Source organism: Squalius cephalus (genome assembly GCF_949319135.1).
Source record: "Squalius cephalus genome assembly, chromosome: 1".
NCBI lineage: Eukaryota > Metazoa > Chordata > Actinopteri > Cypriniformes > Leuciscidae > Squalius > Squalius cephalus.
In genome coordinates this window covers 36,723,473-36,743,423 of record NC_137122.1, presented here as the reverse complement: position 1 = coordinate 36,743,423, position 19,951 = coordinate 36,723,473, and the positions used below count along the sequence as shown (strand labels likewise).

Below are 19,951 nucleotides of genomic sequence, written 5' to 3'. Positions count from 1 at the left end.
GCAATAATGCAGAACAGTGTTGTTTATGAAAATGTGCATTTATGGAATAACTATTAGCTGTGCAGAGGCTTTTTCAAGCTGATGGAGAGTTGTTTTTTTGTGCAGTGCCCTACAACAACAGACACTGACCTCAGAGAACATGGGCAGTTTTTTGGCAAAGTCCACAACTCGTGTGATGGCAGGGGTGATGATCTTGGTGAATTCACTGAAGGCCTCCAGGTCGACTTTGTCGTTGTCTGATGTGGGTGCTGGAGACTGCCCAATGTCTTCTGGCTGAAAGACAAACAATGAATAGGTTCGGAGTGAAATAAGGTTCAACAACAGGACAACATTCACATTTTCTACATATTTACTGGCCCCACCTTAAGAAACAATACATTTCATTTTTACCAAATTTGTGAGAATGATGTGTGTGTAACGTGTAGTTCTATGTCTGTTTAGTTTCATTGTGTTTTGGTTCTATTTTCCCTGTTCCCATTTTGCCTGGGTTCCTGATCATTATTACTCTCCCTGGTAGTTTAGTTCCTGCACTGGTTCTGTTTTACCATGATTACTCCCTCTTTGTATTTAAAGGGGTGGTATAATGCCCTTTTCACAAGATGTAAAATAAGTCTCTGATGTCCCCAGAGTGTGTATGTGAAGTTTTAGCTCAAAATACCCGACAGATATTTTTATATAGCATGTTAAAATTGTCACTTTTTGAGGGTGAGCAAAAACGCACTGTTTTTGTGTCTGTCTCTTTAAATGCAAATGAGCTTCTGCTCCCAGCACAGGGGGCGGAGCTACAACTGATTGTGTCCTTTTACCTCACACAGACATGCACTGGAAATTTAAAAAACTTTTAGCCTTTTATGTTCAAACCGGAGTCAGACAAAGATGGAGAGACTCAAGAATATGTGACAACATGTAGACAACATTTCTGAATGGTTAGTTGATGAATTTGTTTAGCTTATGTGTAGATATCTTCTAGTCATTGATTAGCATATTCTGTCTTGATAATCTATAAATCGTGTTCCCAGGGTCGGGGTTTATGTAAATTTTAGGGTTCATGTCACTAACCCTGGAGGAATGTCGTGTAGTCCTTACCAGCCGTTTGTTGTAGTCCTTAAAAAGCAATTTCTTTAAAGGAGTCATAACCTGCAATTTTCACTTTTCCACGAGAATCAATGTATGTTATGATTGCCTAACGATTATACACTGGCCGGGAAGCCGATATTTAAAAGTGAAGCGTTTGTTTACCTCAGGATAAATAAACCAGCGCGCGTGCACGCGCACTCAAATACGAGATTTTGATTTCAGGCCCGTCTTGACGTTATGACGGGGCAGGATATACCATATATGGACACCGCAAACCTATGCCGCGGGAAGCCCTGCCCCTCTCCCCCTCATATTCAGTTCAGTCGAGAAAGATGGAGAAACGAGTACACACCTGAGTTGCTCTGTGGTTGACTGCTACAAACAACATGTAAATGTGTTTTCTCTACCAAAAACGGACCAAACTATCAGGGACCAGTGGATGAAATTCATTTTTAATGACGCTGTCCCAACAACCCTTTCAACTGGCTTATCGTTAGGAGTCTGCGCTATACAGTTCACACAGGAATCATACACAAATTTGGGGCAATATCAGGCGAAGTTGGCCTCGAAGCTCTGTTTGGAAAAAGGTGCAATTCCAACCATCAGAGACTTGCCTGAAATTGAAACGGTAAGACTGAGTTTTTATTGCTCTACTGTGTGTAACAAACAGCAGCTAACTGCTAATGCGGCTATTGTATGCTAGCGGGAGTATTAGCTTCGAGGTAAACATGGGGAATGGCTGCTAACGTTACTTTGCAAACAACAAATGACTGAGATCATCATGAATTCGGCTATTGTATATTGATTGCCTAACGCTTATATATGAGGCGCCGTCTAGTTTGTGTGTGTGTGTGCTCGCGTCTTATATGAGTATGTGCGTGAGTTTGTGTGTGTGTGCTCGCGTCTCATATGAGTATGTGCGTGGAGAGTTCATATACATGTATGTGTGACTACTTAGTATGTATGCAAGCGTGTTTCATATATGTGTGCGTGAATGAAGTTTGATTTAAGCCCTAAACGGCGCCTCATACTTATACACTGGCCGGGAAGCCGGTCGCGGCCAGGTCGGGTAAATTCATAACTTGCGCCATGATGTCATTTTGGAATGATATGCTAAAGCGTTACCTGCGGTGTCAACCCCCCTCCTTCCTGCCACCAATCAACGCGCCCCTCATTTGCATTATTAAAATGACCATCCACGACAGCCAAAATATCGCATCAGATCTCGCGAGACAATAATGCCTTCAGAAATAAGGGTCTGAGGAGCTATGTGTTTATTTTTTTTCCACTTTTCTTTTTTAGAAGGGCCTGAAAGACTATAATACAGCAGTAGGTATCCAAGGTAATACTAGGTTATGACTCCTTTAAAATAAAATATCTCCCTTTGCTTTGAACTATGAGTGCTGTAACTTTGCAGATGTTGTTTATGCTCAAACAGCAACATTACACACTAACTAGAGTTAGAAAAGTGAAATCATAATCAACCACCCCTTTAAGCCCTCAGTTTCCTTTGTTTCATTGCCTGGAATCGTCTGTTTATGTGGTTGTGTGTTAGTTCGCACCTACATGTTCCTTTGAGGATCAATAAATAAGTGTTTGATTGGATTCTCCTGCATCATGTGATACTACAGCCACTACTTGTGACCGCATGTATGTTTTGTATGTTTTTTTAAAGTATCTAAATCAATAGCAATCTTTGAAATTTGCAACAATTGGAAATAAAGCTATAGTGTCATTTTGACAGCTATTAATGCACTTTTACTATGATGGCATAGCATACAGTGGAAAACATACTAACCTTCAAAAGTTTGGGGTCAGTAAATATATATATATATATATATATATATATATATATATATATATAATACATTTAAAAGTGAATCAATACTTTTATTCAGCATAGATTTTTTTAATAATATTTTTTTTAAATTACAGTAAATACACATATAATGTTACAAAAAAAACTGTAATCAATTTTCCACGTTAATACTAATCAGAAATGTTTCTTGAGCAACAAATCATCATATTAGAATGATTTCTGAAGGATCATGTGACAGTGACGACTGGAGTAATGATGCTGAGAATACAGCTTTGCCATCACAGCAATAAATACATTTTAAAATATATTCAAATAGAAAACCGTTATTTTACATTGTAATACTATTTCACGATATTAGTTTTTACTGTCTTTTTGATCAAATAAATCTAAACTCGGTGCAATTCGCTTGTGTGCACACTAACCAAACAAATTTAACTCTGATGACAAATGAATCCATTCATCCATCCTCAAACTAATTTATCTGATTGTTTTAGGGTCATTTAAGAGCTCTTCGGTCAATAGCTGCATTCGAGAGCTTAAAAATACTGCCTTAGGAGGACGAATCCACGTCCGAATCCAATGTTACCTTCTCCTGAGATACCTTCATCTGATCGAATTTTAAATGCAGCCTTTGATATCCCACAATCTTGTGCATTCCATTCTGTGGCAGTTAAACAAAAAAAATAAATAAAGATGGCGGTTATACTCATGTTTTTGACCAACGTTATCTACTTTTTATGTTATTCCTAGGTAGAAATTACTATTAAAGTGATTAAAGATTCACTTAGTTCTCATCAAATCTCTCTCTATTTTGTAGTACTTTGTTAAACCGTTATGCTGCAGTCTGTCCGAAATCAGTTTTTCGTGAGGTACATTTGTGTACAAAAGCTGTCTGCAGAGATGAGAGCTAGAGGTTATTCGAGATCTAGCTGAGAAGAACCCACCCACCTGTACAATATAGTAAATAATGCTATGCATGTACTTTGACAAGGTCTCATGATCACAGACATACAGACACAACCAGGCCTCTTACTAGGAACTTGCGTTTCTGTTTCCAGTGAGGGCCCTGGGCGTTGGTGTGGCGATGAGCCTCTGTCACCATACGAATGAGCTCCCACTCCGTGACGGTGGGCTCAGGTCGATTGTGCAGCGTTTTCACAACCTCCTCTTTCTTCCTCCGTTCCCGGTTTTCCTCGATCAGACGCCTCTTGGCCACACGCTTTGAATCATCCAGCACCACTGCCAGGGACATGAATCACTCGCACAATCACTCATTTAATACTCTCAGTACTAAACAGGAAATGACAGACAATGTTATGTAATGTTATTATGTGTATGGAGATTATAGCAGGTTTTTTCAAAGGCCACATTTATAAATGTATTTTTTGACAATGCCTTTCATAGAGTAATATGTCATTTTTACTGAGACAGAAATCTCAACATCAGATTATGCTGAATTAAAACTTAGTGTTTATATATATATATATACACACACACAAACACACAGATGCATATCTATATCTACCGTATATATACACAATTACATCCATCCATCCATCTATCTATCCATCTATCTATCCATCTATCCATCTATCTATCTATCTATCTATCCATCTATCTATCTATTTATCCATCTATCTATCTATCCATCTATCTATCTATCTATCTATCCATCTATCTATCTATTTATCCATCTATCTATCTATCTATCTATCTATCTATCTATCTATCTATCTATCTATCTATCTATCTATCTATCTATCTATCTATCTATCGTCTGTCTGTCTGTCTTTTAACAATCAGTTCATTCAATGTCAAACAATTCAAGACACATGTTTCAAATCAGCCTTGTTGCTGAAATAATTACAGTAACGCAGGCTATAGGTGCCACATTAGAAAATACACTATCATTACCTAAAATTACACAATTGACATAAAAACATAACGTTTGTAATACAGTTTTTTTTATTCGCTTTGGTACTATTTTCACAAGTTAGGTGTACATTTTCAAAACTCTTAGTGCTAATATCACAACAGATCATCAAAAGTGCACTTTTTTCAAACATTTCATCATGTTCAATTGTGTTAGCACAATACACAAAATATCCTTTTCACAACACAAAATAAGTGTTTCATCTACATAAATGTTTCATTCACAGTAACTGCCTTTCATAAAGCTCTTACTATCAAACTTTTGCATCTCTTCTTGTTCAGTTTAATACATTTGTCTATTATTTAATCCAAATGATTTTAATGGTTAATCAATGAATCATTTGGTACATCTATAGATTTCTATAGATATTGATTCAATACACAGTTTCTATAGAACTTGTTTGTAATTTCTGATATGGATAACCAAATGTTTGAATTCTTTTTACATAAGTGATTTATAGATAATAACCAACACGATGTTCAAAGTGTGTGCACACGCGTGTGTGTGTGTGTGTGTGTGTGTGTGTGTGTGTGTGTGTGTGTGTGTGTGTGTGTGTGTGAGAGAGAGAGAGAGCAAGAGAGAGAGAGAGAGAAGAGAGAGAGAGAGAGAGAAAGATACAGAGAAATTTGCCTTTGTACTAAATTGAAAGAAGATCATACTGTTGTGTTTCTGTAATTAAACCAAATGTTCTCATTACATATTACAATAATCTTGTGTTTGAAACAGTGATTATGTGGACTGAAAAGTGTATAACTGTATTGAAAGCATGAGGTCAGGTTTTGAAAGAATGACTAGTTGTGTTACAAGTGTGATCAGTTTGGATTTTTGTACTAAGAGTTTTGAAAATGTACACCTTACTTGTGATAATCATACCAAAGCGAATAAAAAAAAAACCTGTAGTATCTATTTAGTGTGTTTTCAAAGGGTGTGATTAAGTAGATGTGTTCTAGAACAGAGTTTGCTGGCAATCACTTATGAAAAAGAATTCATTACATTTGGTAATACATATCAAAAATTGCAAACAAGTTCTATAAAATCTATGTCCACACTGGACTCCACCGAATCAATATCTATAGAAATCTATAGATGTACCAAATGATCCACTGATTAACCATTAAGATCAGTGGGATTAAATAATAGACAAATGTATGAAACTGAACGAGAAGAGATGCAAATCAAAAGTTTGATAGTAAGGGCTTTATAAAAGGCAGTTACTGTGAATAGAACATTTATATTGATGAAACACTCATTTTGTGTAGTGAAAAGGGTTCTTTGTGATTTTGTGTATTGTGCAAGCACAATTGAAAATATGATGAAATGTGCACTTTTGATGATCTGTTATGTTATTAGCAATAAAATAAAAACTGGAACCAAACGTCCCCACAAGGATAGTAAAACCTGACATTTTTTATGTTGTGGTGAAAAAAACTTTGGCCCCCATGAAACTAAATCATACTAAATTTTGGGGTTTTTTGAAAATGTAAAAACGCAGTATGTTTTATGTAAGATTTAGGTTTAGGGGATATAATTTAAAGTATAAAAATCATTATGTCTAGGAGAATCCTCATGAAACACAAAAACTCAACATGTGTGGGTGAACACTCACAGTCAATGGCCATGCCCACCGAGATGCACTTCTTGAAGCGGCACAGCTGGCACTGGTTGCGGGTGATTTTATCAATGATGCAGCAGCTGTCATATTTACAAGAATAGGAAGGATGAAGATTCTTCTGTATTGTCCTCCTGAAGAAACCCTAAGAGCAGAAGGAAGCAAATTAATGAGTAAGTACAGACTGTGATTGAGAGTCAAGCGGTTCATGGGTTGGAAATCTCACCTTGCAGCCCTCACATGTGATGCAACGGTAATGGTAGCCGGTGGCCTTGTCCCCGCACACCACACATGGCTCATCTTTCTCCAGGTAGCTGGGAACATACCCTAGAACAGAGATGCTATTCACTAGAAGATAAGGAGGAAAATGGGCTGTTACAGCAGAATACACACACACACACACACACACACAAACACACACCACCTCTACAACCCTGAGAGACCATTTCTACAAAACTGATTGTCAAATTGTTAATAACTCCTTTTGTGTTCTGGGAAATCATACATATTTCAAGCATCATGATGGTGAGAAGATGATAACAGAATTTTTTTACATTTATTCCAAAATGATCTGCAGATGGTGCAACTCAGCTGAACTGACTAAACAGAGACATTTTGGAGTGATTTCTGCCACGGCGTTACAGACAAATACATTTACCTAGAATAATCATGCTTTAACATAATTCTCAAAGATAGAAATATTTATTTTTGGAAGTTGCATTTAAAATACGCTTTGCTCCAAAAAAGGAGGGGGTACGTTTGGACATCATAAGCCCAAAATATTTGGGTTTAGACTGCAGTGACAGCATATCCAAAATCCTTACCAGACGTGCTCTGCATAGAGCATTGACTATTCTTTCTTTTTCTTTTCACTCCATTTGGCCACCTGATGAGAGAAGGGAGAGATAAGTACTGTATACAGTAGAATCAGAAATAATCAGATTTTCATTTACTATTTCACAAGACTGACATTTTACACAAGCTTTTTAAAATCTAAAATGTAAAAAAGCCTCCTATATACACAACAGCTGAAAAGTTTGAAGTCCGTATGATTTTTTATATTTTTGAAAGTCTTTTATGCCCACATTTAAGGTTAGATTTATGTGATCAAAAATTTGTAATATTATAAAATGTAATAAAATAAAATAAGAAATATTGTGAAATATCTCAAATATTTTCTAATTCAATATATATATTGAATATTTTATAACGTAATTTATTCCTGTGATGCAAAGCTGAATTTTCAACATGGTTACTCCAGTCTTCACTTGAACGAGTGTAATTTGTATTCCCTTATTATTTCCAGTATGGAAATTTATTTACAGTATGTATTAAGGTCTAACGGTAAAACTGATACTATATAGCGTCATCAAACAGAACAATTACCAAACACTCCACTTGTTTAGACAAACAGGCAGTCAAGGTGGTGACAATTATAGCAAATCCAGTTATACTACATAGGCCCCTGTTGTATGAATAATTCTAATATTTATATTAGTTGTATGCCTCAGATTTAAATGAAAACCACAAAAACATGCAATTTGGTTAAATATTTTTCCAAAATATCTGCTTCTCTTACCTCCCAAAAAATGTTTTAGTCCGATCTTAATTAAGTTTTATTAGTCTTGATTGATTAATTATTCAGTCAGTGAGAAACATCAGATGGACCCAATACAATTGTAAGTCCCACCCCAGCTCGTGAACAGAACCAATCAGAGTTGAGGCGGCAGTGCCTGAAGTTAACGATGAACTTGGTGGAAGAGCAGGAGACTGACTGACTAAACGTCGGGGAAAAGAAAACATAAATCAGGGTACCAGAAACGCCATGAAAAGAAGGAGAGGGAGGCCAGGAGAGTTGTTGTATCTCAGTCGATCAAGATGTTCTTAAAGGGATACTCCACTTTTTTTGGAAACAGGCTAATTTTACAACTCCCCCAGAGTTTTACCGTTTTCTAATCCATTTAGCCGATCTCCGGGTCTTGCGGTACTTTTAGCATAGCTTAGCATAGATCATTGAATCGGACAAGACCATTAGCATCTCTCTCAAAAAAATTACCAAAGAGTTTCGATATTTTTCCTATTTAAAACTTGACTCTTCTGTAGTTACATCGTGTACTAAGACCGACGGAAAATATAAAGTTGCGATTTTCTAGGCTGATATGGTTAGGAACTATACTCTCATTCCTGCGTAATAATCAAGAAACTTTGCTGCCGTACCATGGGTCCAGCAGGCGTAATGATATGACGCAGCGCCTGAAAATAGGTCTAATAGGTTAGACAAACTTAGTCCCGGTCACGTTGGAAGTTACTGAGCTGGGGACTATTTTCAGGTGCTGCGTCATATCATTACGCCTGCTGCACTCATGGTACGGCAGCAAAGTTTCTTGATTATTATGCAGGAATGAGAGTATAGTTCCTAGCCATATCAGCCTAGAAAATCGCAACTTTATATTTTCCGTCGGTCTTAGTACACGATGTAACTACAGAATAGTCAACTTTTAAATAGAAAAAATATCGAAACTCTTTGGTCATTTTTTTGAGAGAGATGCTAATGGTCTTGTCCGATTCAAGGATCTATGCTAAGCTATGCTAAAAGTGGTACCGCCAGACCCGGAGTTCGGCTAAATGGATTCGAAAACGGTAAAACTCAACTGTTTAACTCTGGGGGAGTTGTAAAATTAGCCTGTTTCCAAAAAAAGTGGAGTATCCCTTTAAAGACAGGTTGTATTATTTCGCTGGGAATAAGAAAACTACCGTACGCTACAGCCTGCCGGGTTCTGTCACTCTTCATTATCGGTGCGCACCACAATGCGTTTACTTTTTAATTTATGAATTATAGCAGACTGATCGGAAAAACACATTATTTTGCTGTAACTTTTTTAAAATTGGTTTATTATTATGTAACAATTTCTTGCTTTTTGTTAGTTTTTATCAGTTTAAATTTGTATATAAACATTTAACTTTTAAAATAAAGGTTTTACAGCAACATCACCATCTTCTGTTATATGTGGGCCTCCATGCTATCTATTGTCCAGTACATGTATGATATTGGTGGAGGGTGGTGGGGGCCCACATCAATATATTTTTTCAGGGGGCCCGAATCCTCTAGCTACGGCCCTGATGCTAACTCAGACAGGACAAAGTGTTTTTTTTTTTTTAAATTAAACACTTCGCCTTAAAAGGGATAGTTCACCTAAAAATGTTAATTAGGTCATAATTTACTCACCCTCATGTCAACCCAAACCTGTATGACTTTCTTTCTTCTGTGGAACATAAAGTAAGTCATTTTGAGAAATGTGTCTCTCTTTTTTTTTCTCAATAGGCTACAGTGGAAGTCAATGGGGACCAAAACAGTTTGGTTACAAACATTCTTCAAAATATCTTCTTTTATATTCAATGGACGAAAATAATTCAGGGTTGGAACAACAAGAGGGTGAGTTAAAGATGACAAACTTTTTTCATTTTTGGCTGTAGTTAAAACTAAGTGTGAAAAATAAGTACATGTGGTGACCATGCGGTGGCACTGTTTTAAAATAATTTCACACTGCATTAAAAACCCCAGCTGACCGCCTTAATTTGTCTGTCAACATTGTTGCATCACATTGTAAAACGGAAAGAACAGCATTAGATCAAACCACAAACCCGTTTAAAGTGTTAAATTCATGTGACTACCCCCCAAAAAAAACATAAGCAGCACTTTCACGCAAGTACCTCAGTTGGTAGTGAATAACAACAAATGTCTCTGTCTACATGTGGAGGTTATGAACTCCCTAGCAGGATACAGCAAATGAACCTGTGCACAGTCCAGTTCACGCAAGGCAATGCTTGTGTGTATGGAGCTGAACACATCAACATCGATAGTATCCATATCAGTATCACTCAACATAATAATTATGAAGATACAATAGAGTGTTACATTATTCATATACTGCATGAAGATAAGATTGTGTTACATAACCAATGACCAAAACATGGCAGTCTACTGAACTCAAAACCAACAACATGACTGCAAACGTAGCAAATAACTGAAACGAACGTGAAAACTTACTATCAAATGCAATATATTCAAACATCATCAGATATGTGGGATTTGAGTTTCATTAAACACACAAACACACACAAAATCTTTTTTAAAGTAATCTTTTCTCTCTACCCTCTCGGACAGAACAGCATTAAGTCCAACTGACAATCTGCCCGTACATCAACAGACACAACTGAACAAACAGAAGGAATGGGATGGATGGAGAAAGAACATTTATATTCTAACCTGTTGACATAATAGGGCTGTAAAATGTGCATGATTGCAGTCTCCCTCCTCTTGCCAAGCTGTCAGCAATCTATCTGCAGTAACAGGGACTCTGAGCTGGTAGGATGACACTTCTCTCACCAACCCCAACCCATCCCTCTCTCCCTCCACACACACACACACACACACACACACTCCTCCTCCTGCCACAGCTCCTGTGCATCAGCCCTGTGAGCCCCACCCCTCCTCCATCACTAACCCTCAGCTCTCATCTTCCTCTTAACTCTCTCACGGTTTCTGTCCGACAAAATCATACACAATGAAGCAAAGGACCCTCTGTCTTTAGCTAAATAATGAGTGGTGCAGTCAGTGCTGTTATTTGCACATACTACAAAAACCGAATACTAATATTCAGCTTTAGAGTTTCTAGCATATTTATACATTCATGCATAAATCATCAAAAGGAACTATGTTAGAGCCGGACACACAGTGTTGTACACATCTTCAGTGTATCAATTCATATCTAATATTTTGCATTATTCTGAATAAATATTTGTCCTTAATCATTTATATGATAATAATACAAATTATTAGTTACTAAATAAAAGTTTTTTTTATTTTATCATTATCATACATTTTAATTTATTTTTATAATAATACCAATAATAATTATGCTAATTATTATTGTTGTTGTTATTAATTTTTCATTTATTGCATTTATTACAATATTAGTTATTATTATTGTTGTTGTATCAGAATAACAATTTCAGTTACATTTTTTATTAATATGAATATGAGAATAATGTTTTTTTGTATCTATGTAAATAGACAGTGGAAATCTGAGATATAAAATATTTGTAAAAATGTAAACAAAATTTATTTTGAACATTTTAAATCACTGCAATTTAGGACTTTAAAGCATTATTTACACACATCCAAAAAAAACAAAATAATAATAATAATTACATATATATATATATATATCGTGTAGCATGTCTGTTAACAGTATATATATATATACACTTTTTGGTTGCGAACAAGTTAAAAATGAGAGTTTCTATCTCGTGGCTAAAGCTACACGTGAGCCGATGACACATCAAAACAAAGTCCACTGGTGAACATCAAAGTTCCACTTCCTCCTTTAATTCCTGCACATGCTTTAAAGCAGAGAGGAGCTGAGAGACGAACGTACACGCTCAGAGTGAATAAGCCTTTAAATGCTCACTCACGCATGCTTTCTGCTAATCAAATTATAGAGGCGTAATTAAATGGCGGGTCGAGGCGAGGCAGGCACAGGACAAATCTGCCTTTCAGGGAACCATCTGAAAGTTCTCTAGCTGCATAATAATCCCACAACTGACCCACAGGGCCATAAAACTGTGTGTGAGTGTGTGTGCGGTTTTGTGCATGCAGTAACTGAAAGTCTGGGGGGAGGGCAAGACCATGAGGCAGCACATGTGAGAGACACGTGCTTGAACGCTTCAAACACACACACACACACACTGGTCACAGACAATCCACCGACTGTCGTAATGATTCAGTGTCCTGAATTGTCTCTTGCAGGACAGTGGCCCCATCTGCCTTTGGTACCTCTCTCTCTCTCTTCTGCTCTCTAATCTCTCTCTCTATTTGTCTTATTCCTCATCAAATCCTATCATCTAATCTTAAAACACTTCACACATTTGGATGAATCATCAGGCACTCTCAGGATTACAATCACATTCGGTTAGGTTAATACTTACTGCTTCCTGTATAATGACTCCTTATATGTGTTTAAACATTATATTAATTCTGCTGTTTGAATTTATTATATACTTGAGTCTGATTGTTCAGTCAAAGCATTGAGCAGTCAAATATATAAATCTAATGATGCTACACTCTATTATTGACCATTGTACCTGGCAGCCAATCTAGTTTTATGTCTCTCTTATCACTCTGCGGCCTCTTTCATCTCACATAATAAAATAATTTCAAGTCAAATCAATATATCATGTCCATTTATGTGGTAAGGTGTAAGCGTAACAATTAAAGAAACTCTTTCTGTTTTGAATTATTCTAATTGAGTATTTGATACTAACTGCCAATTTCATCAAAAAAACTCTAAATGCATTATAGAAAATATTATAATTATTATTCATTTAGAATTTTATCATACATTATTATTATTTAATATCATTGTTATTATTATTATTCATGTATTAGCATTACAATTTGAGTGAAAAGTTTTATTACATGAATTTGAGAACGTAAAAAGTACACAAAAAAATCAGATTTGTAATATGCTGGATTTTGTACAACCAACAGTCAATATTATTTCATAATATACTCAGGGTTTATCAAAAGAAAAATGTAAAACATTAATATTATAAATTATATTCATATTTTTTAATGAAGCACATTTTTTCCCCTAGGAACTAACACTTCTGTTAATCAATCAGGCAGACACAGTTATTGGTAATCTCAAACTGGACAAATATCAAATATTCTGTCATCATTTACTCACCCTCATGGTGTTCCAAACCTGTATGAATTTCTTTCTTCTGTGGAACATAAAATAAGATATTCTGAAGAATGTTCTTGACCAAACAGTTTTGTGACATTGAGATTTTTTTTTTTATGTTCCACAGAATAAAGAAAGTTATTCCGATTTGGAATGACAGAATGAATAATTGATGACAAAATTTTTTGGCGAAACTATCCCTGTAAGAGCTAACATGTTTTATAAATGGTAAACACACACACACACATGATAACTCACCGTGTCTCATCTCCCTCTGGCAGGTTAAGCTCCTGCTCTTTTTGTTCCATTCACCTTGATTCCATCCAGCATCCAATCACACGAGACTGAGGCGGACCCGACCCTCGCCGCTTTGCTCAGCATACGCAGGGTCAGTATCAGTCAACTGCTATGAGATAGGTCATGATGACATAGCCCGAGCGTATTTCCTGCTCTGAATCAAATGCGTCTATACCTGTTTAAGAGAAAAATATAATTCATCTTAAATAATGTAATAAACAGTTCAAGCATAAAGAGAGTCAAACAGTGAATTTCTCGAATCAAATCATCTTCACATGACACCTCTTCACTGCTCCTGTCCTCTAGAGGCTGCACCATACTTCATTTGTAAAGCAGCTGTGGCTCAGCTTCAACACACGGTGGTGCACATGCGCATGAGATCATCATGTCTGACCTCTCACCCCCAGAGCTCAGGCCAAGCTGCTCTCATTAGAGGGAAAAGGCCAAATGATAAATGCATATCCCTCACGCCTGTGTGTTATTTTTCCATTCCTCCTCTGAAGCTGATATGGCTTCATTGTGCAAGGTCAATAACTCTGCCATTTCCAAGGCAACCACTCGGTCTAATTATAGGAAAGCTGAACTGGGTTATTCCATAACGGCTGACCTCGGTATTTAATATTTTAGCAGTTCATTCCATCTCGGGATTAATTAAAAAGATTTTAGAGATTTAGTTTGTGAAGGATGTCACACTTTTTTCTGTCTCTCTCTCTCATTGCTCTGACATGCATTATTACCTGCATCATGTCACACCTTTAAGAGCCATTAAAGCTCCTTGAATGTGAATCAGTGTGATGTATGATGTCATAGTACCCTAAACAAGATCAGACATGAGACGCCCACTGAACACACAATTACTATTGAATCTCTTTTATTTTATAGATTCTGGCTTCTGATTGGTCAATATAAGGGTCCAACTAAAATCTACAGTAGAATAACTAAATATATTTAGCCGTTATTTTTTCAGAAAGCAATTGTTGGACCCGGTACAGAACCTTTAACGTACAAAAAAGTTGTAGCAAATATAAAATCTGAAAAACCGATGACGTATACGTGCTGTAATAAATCCATCAGAAAGGAATCTCTGAACTGCGGCCCAAACAAACATCTCACGTTACAGATCAAGATCATTTATAAAGGTTTTTTAGAATCGCGATGCCGGCTAAACATCGTGATGTCTGTCACCATGGCATCGTCTATCGGCTCAACCCTAGTCCGGACCAAAATAAACGTAGGCTATATGTTTAGTACAGGTTTGAGATCTGATGGAGGAATTTGACCATCTGTAATTCTCATTAGAGAGAGCTTTCTTTTCTGCAGTATCTGCCTGTTCTTCTGTTTGATATTAAACAAATAATTTAACTGATTTTATTCAACAGTCTACTGTAGTTCCATTTTTCTAATTCAATAGTTCTGGTCAATAGCTTCTATTGTCAGTCTAATGGAACAATTTGATTGTGTGTGTGTTTACACAGGCATTGCAGCAGCCTTGGCCAAAGACACATACATAACCTTCCCTCGGGAAATCTGTTCTTTAAATCTGATTGTTGCAACCATAGACCCTTGAACATCTGCAGAACAATCAGAAACAACTCAAATAAAACTGTATCAGTGATTCACGATTTACTAATTTATCAGCTAAATGGCTATTTGTAAAATCAGAAACAATTTAAGTAGAAAGCAGCTTCATTCCTTTGCTTTCTGAACTTATTCAAGTACAGACAGAGGACATACATTTGTATACAGCTCATGCACACAGTCCATATGGCTAAAACACATTTTGGCAGAAGAGGACTCATGGGATGCCAAGAAAATTACTAGATTTGCTAAATAAAATTGACCTCTCTCATTCCCTTCCAGGTGAAGTGGACCGCTAGCTCTGCTTTCCATCTCTCATTTATTTTCAATGGGGAAATAAACCTAGCAGAAACAGGAACACAGCAACGTATGTTTAGAATTAAATAACAGAAACCCAAACAAGTGCCTTGAGTGCTGAGTCTGTTTCTTTCAATATAATATTGTGGGTAATGTATTAGTCAGGAAATGCGTGTCTGGGCAGATTGTCTAGCTACAGCAGTTGAAAAGCTAAAACCATGTCAGCGAAGTGGCAGATTTGTCAAATAGAATTTAAGAGGATGTTTGGAATTCGACTTAATTATGTGGCTGTTTTGAAGAACTTAACCATAAAAAGCTAATTCAAAAATACCGAAAGTGTCCTATGTAGAAGCTTGTGCATTTTAGGAAGAAAAGCAGAAAAAGTGACAGTTGTAAACACCATTTTGGTGGATTGGTTCAGTTTCCTATTTGGATTGAACTAAATCATCTGAGATACCTACAAAAAATGTTGGTAGAATGAAGAAATTGGTTCTAAATAAAACCATAATTTGGTTATTTACAAAAGCAGACAAAATTAGATCAAACTGGATCAGACACTCCTGGACTGCTCAACTGAAGTCACTTCAAGAAAATGGCAGTGGGAATTCCCCAAAACTGAGCCATGTATTGTGCCATGTAACCACCAAAATCCTCAGTTATGGGATATTGCATTAAACAAACACTGCATGTTATGGTAGACAATGGCAAGATCCAATCTTTGAATCTGATCTGCTGAAAATCAGAAAGCCTTTAGCTTTTACTTTACTTATACCAGGAGATGAAGCATAAACATGATGACAGCCATATATGTTCAGCATTGCAGTCTTACATGTAAAACTAAGGCACTCATATTAAGTTGCATTAGATATGAGCATTTCCTAAGTGCTTCAAATCTAAATGTAATTGGCCACAGTGTTTAAGCAATATTTTTGTGCGTGTTCTGTAATGGTCAAATTGATGTTATTTAAAGAAAAAAAGAAAACCAACTGAACTGAATCAGTATTCTTCTGTCTGTAAAAAAAAAAAAAAAGACGTATCTAAAAGATGTAAGTGTCATCTGGATCCAATAATGTGTTTTTTTTGTGTGTGTTTTTTATGTGAATGCCTCTAAAAAGCCTTACAGAGGAAGTTAAACAGCCTTGACAAGGTCTTCTTAAACCATCAAATAATCTACTGCTTGTTACTGAAGTAACTGTTCAGCCCTCAACAACAAGTGAAGAACTGATTCTTGATTTTGCAGAATAATTATGTCAGGTACTGACAGCTGAGGTCAAGAGGGTTGAAAGCAAATTAATCAAATGTGTGCTCCATGTGCTCCCGTTTATTGTGCTGTCGATAGCAATTGTCTCTCTCCACAGTGACTGTGAGCGCTGAAACACTTGCATGAGTCAGAGCAGCATGTAACATTCACAAGAAGGCAATGTGATAAGCAGGATGAAGAATTAGATTTATCCCTGACATTGTGATTAACTGACTTGCTAGCGCAAAGCCGAGCTGACAAGCGGTGACTGAATGAGACACTGACAACTGCATGCATTCACTGTGAAATGCCTCATGGCCTTCAGTCACACCATATAAGAAAGCCTGGTTTGGCATGCTTTAAGCAAATGGTGAAAATGAAAACAGCTTACAGTATAATTCAGGGGTGTCCAATCCTGCTCCTGGACGGTCACTGTCCTGCAGGGTTCAGCTCCAACTCTAATTAAACACACCTGAAGCAGCTGAACAAGTTCTTACCAGGCATACTAGAAACTTCCAGGCAGGTGTGTTGAGGCAAGTTGGGGCTAAACTCTGCAGGACAGAGGCCCTCCAGGAGCAGGATTGGACACCCCTGGTATAATCATTACAGCTGATGAACCTATAAGAAATTAGTTGATATCAAATAATAAAGTCTGAAAAAAAGCTTGTGGCCTACCCATATCTGCTCCAGACTGTGCGATTTCGGCAATCCATGGATCTAATAAACTTGGGTAAGGCATGTATGTAGACTGTACGATGATGACACCAATTGAATCGTAGGCTATGACGCAAGTTACGGAAGAATAAAACGTCATCAGCATGCGCTACTGGTAAACAAATAGAGCAAGATGAATCACACTTTGGGAATTGTGGTTTTTATGTGCGCTGAAAAACACCGGAGGAAGCGAAAGAGGAGAATACGGATGCAGTCATGGCTTGGGAAAAGAGGCCAACTTGGCATGCCAATTTTACAAATGGAGCTTGAGGTAAGAATTGTTTTAAGTTTAAGCGGCATGACGCGTTGATCATTTCATATTGCATTTTTAAGAAGAGAGCCTGTCAGTGGACTGTTCTCTGCATTTCCAAGAGATCGCACCTATTCTGCCTATATTATTATAAACGATATTATTATATTGCATATTATATTGTATCAATCTATACTATTATATGATTGTACTATTCACTACTCACTATTTTATTTACTATTTCTCTTTTAATGACTATATTATTTTACAATTTATGCTATATATACACTATTTGCTGTTTTATATAACTCATCCTCAATTGTATTTTTAGGCTATTAATAATATTAATAAATAATTATAATATGCTATAGAATAAAACTGCCAACTATTGAACTATTACATCTGATCTTATATTACACTTATATTTGAAATTGTACTGTAGTTGTACTATAAATGTTATAAATATAAACTTTTTTAGACCCCAATAAAACATTTTTATAAGTTGCCAGACACAATTAAATATAATGCTGTCCATTTAAAGTAATTTTACTATAATATACAATTTCTATAAAGACGTTTATTGTTGTGGTATTAATGTTTAACAAACATTTGTGTTAAACTGCAAGCATAATGTTAGGAGGCAACCCATACAGAAATATATTATAAAAATGAAAAGGGCCTTAAGGTAAATGCTTTAGATAAATAAGGTTTTGAGCTGCAAATTATCTTCACATTCATTTGAAATTGTCCAGTGACATCTTATGATGTGACTCAAAAGTAAAAGCAAAAGGCACAAGAGAAAATGCTAAAATGATGGTGTAGAAGACAGAAAAAGACATTTTCAAACATTAAATTATATTACATTTGGGATGTGTCCACAATTATTAAAGAAAAATAAACTAAATCTATGCTTGACAAGCCTGAGTTTTCACAATTCCTACTTATTAATTTCAAGTTCTAACTAAAGCGAGATTCTGAGTAATTGGAGACATAACCTTTTTCGTACTCTACGCGGATCATAAACTGCTGAAATCGGTTGAGAAATGTACACTTTATTGCACTTTTTGCAAAGTTTGCTACTGATTTTACTGTATTTTTTATCAAATAAATACAGCCTTGGTGAGCATAAGAGACTGCTTCCAAAAACATTTTAAAGGAACACGCCAACTTTTTGGGACTTTAGCTTATTCACCGTATCCCCCAGAGTTAGATAAGTCCATACATACCCTTTTCATCTCCGTGCGTGCCGTAACTCTGTCTGACGCACCCACCGCTAGCCTAGCTTAGCACAAAGACTGGAGGTAAAAGGCTCCAGCTAGCATTCTGCTCCCAATACATGACAAAATAACGCCAACATTTTCCTATTTACATGTTGTGATTTGTATAGTCACAGCAAATAACAAGGTCACATGAGACACTTCTAACCGTATACATATAGGGAACTATATTCTCAGAAGGCGAAGCGCTGCTACTTGGGCAGAGTGATTTGCTCACAGCACCTGAGAAACCCTGTGGTGAGGAGCAGAGAGTTCGCTCAGAGTTGGAGTAAATCACTCCGTAGAAGTAGCAGTACTTCGCCTTCTGAGAATATAAAACAAATTTGGAATAGGGTTAACCTCTAACATACAGCATTGCATAGTCTTATTTTCCATCGGGTTATGGGATTACGTAGGAAAATGCATAGAGCTGCGTTAAGTGTCCGAGTCGGATCATGTTAAGTTCAAATAAATATTGTAAAAGCCTCTCACATGTTTTCATAATTTAAAGGAACGTGTCCTTACCTTACCTTGATCATAGTGCCTACTAACCCTAAAGTAAATCTGCCATTGAGTTTCTGTTTGCTAAGGATGCAAAGGACAAATCAGATTGTTGGCAGTAATGCAACACAAATCCAATGTTTGAATTTGTGCTTACAACAGCCCCTGATCCCCTCTGAGTCCACAAAACACAGGCATTAGGTCCATGGGGTCCATGGCACCAGCCGGCTAAGCATTAGGGGTTAGATTGGGTTTAGCAGGGCTGTCAGTCCTGGGCAAGAAATGGATAGCATGGGGAGGAGGAAACATATAAATGTAATCCACTGTACGTTTTCATGCTCAAAACATTAGAGATCAATATATAGATGGGCAGGAGTTAGATTTAAGCAATGTCCCAACAGTTCCTGAGAGATACTGTGAACATGTGGTCAGGCCAAAATAAACAACAAACCCTGGGTTACACAGTAAACATCAGATTCACAGCCAACATGTTCCTTCACCTATTATATACTGTAGCGCTCCTTCAAACCCCACAGAAACACAAGCAGTTTTTGTTTTGTTTTTGTTTTTGTTTTTACTGGAGCCAGTCACCTCAAGGAGCAAACACACTGAGATCACATGACCAGCTGAACGC

The 19,951-nt window shown here is 36.7% G+C and overlaps 1 protein-coding gene across 5 annotated transcripts in view; it reads right to left on the bottom strand.

Annotated features, from left to right (window-relative positions):
- thraa (thyroid hormone receptor alpha a) overlaps nt 1–19,951 on the bottom strand; it is a 35,748-nt gene that overhangs the window by 5,686 nt on the left and 10,111 nt on the right. The window contains exons 2-7 of one of the 5 annotated variants that reach the window (XM_079887954.1): nt 13,443–13,656; nt 7,263–7,324; nt 6,665–6,765; nt 6,436–6,583; nt 3,930–4,135; nt 130–273 (exon numbers count right to left, since the gene is read on the bottom strand). In XM_079887954.1, the coding sequence (XP_079744080.1) occupies nt 130–273; nt 3,930–4,135; nt 6,436–6,583; nt 6,665–6,765; nt 7,263–7,324; nt 13,443–13,492 (711 nt within the window). In that variant the 5' untranslated portion in view covers nt 13,493–13,656. Of the gene's footprint in view, nt 1–129; nt 274–3,929; nt 4,136–6,435; nt 6,584–6,664; nt 6,787–7,262; nt 7,325–10,705; nt 10,878–13,187; nt 13,226–13,442; nt 13,657–19,951 lie in introns of those variants that run through there. The other 4 variants (XM_079887952.1, XM_079887956.1, XM_079887953.1 and 1 more) reach the window with 4 other exon arrangements.